Below are 4,876 nucleotides of genomic sequence, written 5' to 3' on the forward strand. Positions count from 1 at the left end.
GACAGTATCATTTGATCGTCTTCTGCTGCAGGTACTTTGCATTTGAGGTCTAGAGTAATCTGGAGCACCATTTCGTGAGAACTGCATCAGGAGGTCCATGGAGAGGTGGGCGCGCTGCCCCAGGGATTCCTGTGCCTACCCGAGGTCACCTGGCAGATACATGGTTGGCATCAGGACTTATATTCCGGCTGGCGTCGCAGTCGCTCTATAAACACAGGCATTCCGTACTCTAAGAGCAAGAGTTCATTTCTGCTCTTCACGTATAGGAGGGAGAACAATTTCTAATTCTTTTCTCTATTTTACTACTACCTATTCTATATGTTTAAAATTAAACTAAAAGAAGGTGAAATCCTCCTGCCCTCTCTGTGTGTGGAAAATTTCAGCTTGCTCGCGGAGACTAGGCCTTCTCTTATGCTGTCTGCTGTGTGTTTCCCCATACCGCTCTCTGTGATTTTTGTCTCTCCTTTCTTGTCTTCTTTTCAGTTAGGTTCAGATTATGTAATATTCTAGTCATTTAATTGTTCTCTAGCTTTGCCAGGCTTCCTTTTGGACTTCTTACCTTAAAAAACCCTTTTTTTTTTGTGCGATTACTGTAATAGGCATTACAATATATGTTCCTACTACAATCTGAATATTATATTCTATGGTAATATTTTATTATATGTATTAAGTATTACATATTATATCACTTCCCGAACAAGAATTCTGTAATATAATTAAACACACTTTATTTTTGACATTATCAACATCAAATAACTGCATATACTAAGCCTCACACGAGGTGAATATATTTTGTGTAAGCAATGGACTTTTGAAGAACTAAGGAAAATTCTAGGTAGTACACTTTTAAATGTCATACACTTTGATTTCAAATATGGGAAGGTGCTTTTAAGAGCACGGATGATCTGATTTAAAAAGTCAAATTAAGCTTAATAATTTGAAAAACAATAAAAACTTATTGATTGTAGCCACACTTCAACTCTTTAAAGAAGGAAGATAATTGGAGATATTTGTAGTTGACAACTGAGGAGCATTTACATGCTGAGGTAGTAACAAGTTATTTCAAGGAACTTGGATGTGAGCATGACCAACATGTATCAAGGGAGAACAGGAGGAAAAGCAGGCTACTTGCTGAGCCCCACAGCTCAGGCCACATAGCAATTAACTAAAATAAAAGTGGTCCTGAGCCATGTGGTAGCTTCTCAAGAGGACCAGGCAGGTGACATTGATCTGGGGCTTTCAGACTCCCAATCTGGCAAGGGTGTCACACTTTCCGATTCTGTGGAAAATCATCAGGGCTGGGGAAGGGCAGCAAGTTGGTCCCTCCAGGTTCTGACAAACCTTCACAGCTGTCGGACATATTCCACCTTCGACAGATGAACCCGTGGTGGGAGAGTGAAGGGCGTTCCTTGGACACTTGTCCTTTTGCCCTGAACACTTTCAGTTAACTTCTAACATCTCTGACAGAAAGATGAAGAGTATCAATATGCTTTTGTGTAATAGGAAGAAATTGTTTTTGGTTAGTCTTGACTGACATGGACATCTAGTCCTTTGCTCCAGCTCCCATCTTCCTTGGAACTCTAAGGAGGAAGCAGTGTTTTAAGTTATTGTTCTTTGAGAGTGACTAGGCCATGACTTTGGAATATTTATTTTCTTGGAGAACTTACTTCCTTGAATGAAAGGATTGTTTAAAAAAAGTCAAATTAAGTGCTGCCTTGTGAGCAGCATCCTGAGTAGGTCTGCAGCCAGCGCTGGGAAGAGAGCGGAGGAGGCCCTTTGGAGCCGGGGCCTGGCCTCTGGGGCGAAGTCAGGAGAGGCCTGTAACACCAGGACACCCCTGATATGTTGAATGCAAAAGAAGTAGACAGGAGGAAGTACTGAGTAGGTAGTAGGTGAATGAGTAACTTTGTTAAAAGCTACTACTGGGTTGAGTAGTTAAACCTTGTATTCATAGAAAGTTCTATTTTCTGTATCTAGGTTTCTTCCCGTGGCTTCTTGACATTTTAGCTCCCTGCATTCCGGTCACTAACTCCCAACTGTTGTTTGGTCATCTGGGCAGAGAGAAGGGAAGCTTCCACCAGAGGAACACAAACAGTCCACACATTTGCTGCACATGACACTTTCTTCTGTTCGGCCTGCCAGAAAACCACTCTGGACACATGGGACACTCTTTCCCCATGAGCTCGCTAGGCTCTTCTGTTTTCTTGCCCCCTAAGTGTCTCCTTTTCACCCACATCTCATTTGTCTAGCCCTGAATAAAAGTAATTGGAAGTCAAACCTGAGCAGGAGGTGAAAGGTGTCAGCACCTTTGTTGATGTAGGACAGCCCTGGAGAAGAGCGAGGCAAAGGACGCAGCAATCCTGCCTGCCTATGTGATTTCACCCAACTGGTACTTTTACCTGGGAGAATATTTGTTTTATCTCCAGGCCCTCTGCTGTAAGGACCCCATGTGCTCTTCTCATGTACCCTGTTTTTGCTCCTGCTGCATTAAATACAGGATGTTGAGTGTCTGGTAAACAGTGCAAAGTGGAAAGTGATTTTGCTATTCTGGTGCGGGATGACTGTATCCAGAGACAGGGAAAGAAGGTGATTTCCAACCCACAAACCAACCAAAATCCAAGTGGATGCCCAGGGATCTGTGTCCTCAAGCTCTGCTTTTTTGCCTTGCTCCTGCATCTCTCATTCCCCTTTTATTGAGAGTCCCTCTGTCTATCATTGCTCTGGGCCTCTACCTGATAACCACATGGCAAAAAGAATGCATCTCTAATCTTTATTGCTTTCAGCCTCTTTAAATAACATATGCCTAGCAGAAGACCCCTGACCCTTACAGAAACAATGCTAGCGCTCTTTATATTTGGACAATGCCTTCCTACTGAAACATGCCCAAGCCAGCTCGGTAAGCTCCCTACTGAGAGAACTTTTGGGGGTCAGTCTTCATCACCTTCACTTTTCTGCTCTAGAAAGCTTATTTTTTTGTACCATACATACATGATTTTCAGATTCAACAGTCACTAGGAAAAAAAAAAGTCTGCATGTCTTGCTGAATACCCGTGGATGGCCTGGATTAGGGACGACAACCTAGCCCATGAGCTTGACAAAGACAGAGGTAGCGTTGTCCTGCTCTGTCACAGTCTGGCCCATGGTGGACATGCAGGAGTCAGCTACTGGTTCCTCAATGAACACAATGACTAACAAGTGAGGAAGTGAGTTAAAGAGCTGCAGGAATCAAGGCAAGGTTACCAAGTTAATTTTCAAGAACTGGAGGTTAGGATTTGGGAAAGGGACAATGCGCAGCACTGCAATGGTCGAGCCCAAGACACAGCAGGGAAGCTGCCTAAAAAATCGGTGCATGTTCATGGTGAGGCTGTTGCTCAGATCTGATAAAAAAAAACCCAAACCCATGACATATGGAAAGAGAAAAATCTCTTGGCTAGAAGGGGCTACGAGACACACTGGTAATGATGGGGAATAATTTCTGGCCTACTTTACGTCGACCTACTATATACACGTCAGTTGGATGAAGATGGACTTCAATTTCCTTTATCTTCAAATAGAGAAATGTGGAGTGCAGAGGTTAACTGGACTGCAGCAAGCAAGCTGGTCTAGAACCAGATTCTAGGTCACATTCCGCCCCTCGGCCCCACAAACGTGGGCCTGGGTTTGAACCCAACGCTGCTGAAACAAAAATCCCTCCCAACGCCTCTTTGCATGCAACATACTATGAACTTCTAGTTAGAAATGTCTGTGGTCCTGAATGTTTCCAAAAATTTAATTGTGATAAGTACAAATAAAATTTACCTTCATAACCATTTTAGACTAGATACTTCATGGATATTAACTGTATTTACACTGTTGCCTATAGGTCCCTAGAACTTTTCTGTCTTGCTTTTTTTTAATTTAAAACTTCATCACCACACAATTCTGCACCTCTGGCTTCCCTCAACCCCTGGCAACTACACCTGTCCTTTCTAATTCCATGTCGTTTCTTGCCTTGTTTAGAGCTGGGGGTGGAGCAAGGACCTCCTGCATGCTAAGCATACACGTTCCCAGCCACTTGCATGATTCGAACTCCTGAGAGATTTCATCAAAGTGAAATCATATAGTATCTGTCTCTTATGGCTGCTTTATTTCACTTGGCATGATGTCCTCAAGGACTCTCCATAGTGTAGCATGTGACACGATTTCCTCCCTCTGTAAAGCTAAACAATACACCATTGTAGTATGTCCTACACTGTATGAATCCATTCACCTATGAACAGACATTGAGCTGCCTCCGATCTGGGCTATTATGAATAGTGCTGTGATGAACACAAATGTGAAAACAGTTCTTAGAAACCTGTTTTCAATTCTTTTGAGATATATCCAGAATTGGAATTGCTAGATAACTTGATACTTCAATTTTTAATCTTTTTGAGGAAATTTCACAGTGTTTTCTATGGCAGCTACAACATTTTATATTCCTACTGCAGCACAAAGGAGTGCACAGGTTTGATTTTAGTGGAAAAGTAGTCAGCTTTATACCACACTGCTCCAAGAGTTCACATGAAAGTGTTAGTTCTTGAAAACTCAGTGAAAACCCTAGACCTCAGACTTATTCCTACAATTAAAGCCAGACACTACGTACTAACTTACACATATGGACGGCCACTTCCTTTTAGGAATAAATGGGATAGTCATGGCTCAAGCAACTACAACGCAGGAAACAAAAATAAAGCCAGTGTTTAAACAATGCAAAAGTATTTGGAAGTGTTTCTACTTTTTGAAAAGTGTAAGTAAATAAGTAATATTCTTACCCTGGTTTTGGCATCAATTTTAGCTCCTCGGTCAAGCAGTAGTTTCACCATATTTGCGTTTCCTCTTTTCGATGCAACATGTA

At 42.1% G+C, this 4,876-nt stretch overlaps 1 protein-coding gene across 1 annotated transcript in view; it reads right to left on the reverse strand.

Annotated features, from left to right (window-relative positions):
- Ank3 (ankyrin 3) overlaps positions 1-4,876 on the reverse strand; it is a 368,541-nt gene that overhangs the window by 195,396 nt on the left and 168,269 nt on the right. Inside the window, exon 9 of the mRNA XM_023706118.1 lies at positions 4,794-4,869. Within this exon, the coding sequence (XP_023561886.1) occupies positions 4,794-4,869 (76 nt within the window). The remainder of the gene's footprint in view (positions 1-4,793; positions 4,870-4,876) is intronic.

The sequence above is a fragment of the Octodon degus genome, unplaced genomic scaffold (assembly GCF_000260255.1).
Source record: "Octodon degus isolate 3935 unplaced genomic scaffold, OctDeg1.0 scaffold00240, whole genome shotgun sequence".
Lineage (NCBI taxonomy): Eukaryota > Metazoa > Chordata > Mammalia > Rodentia > Octodontidae > Octodon > Octodon degus.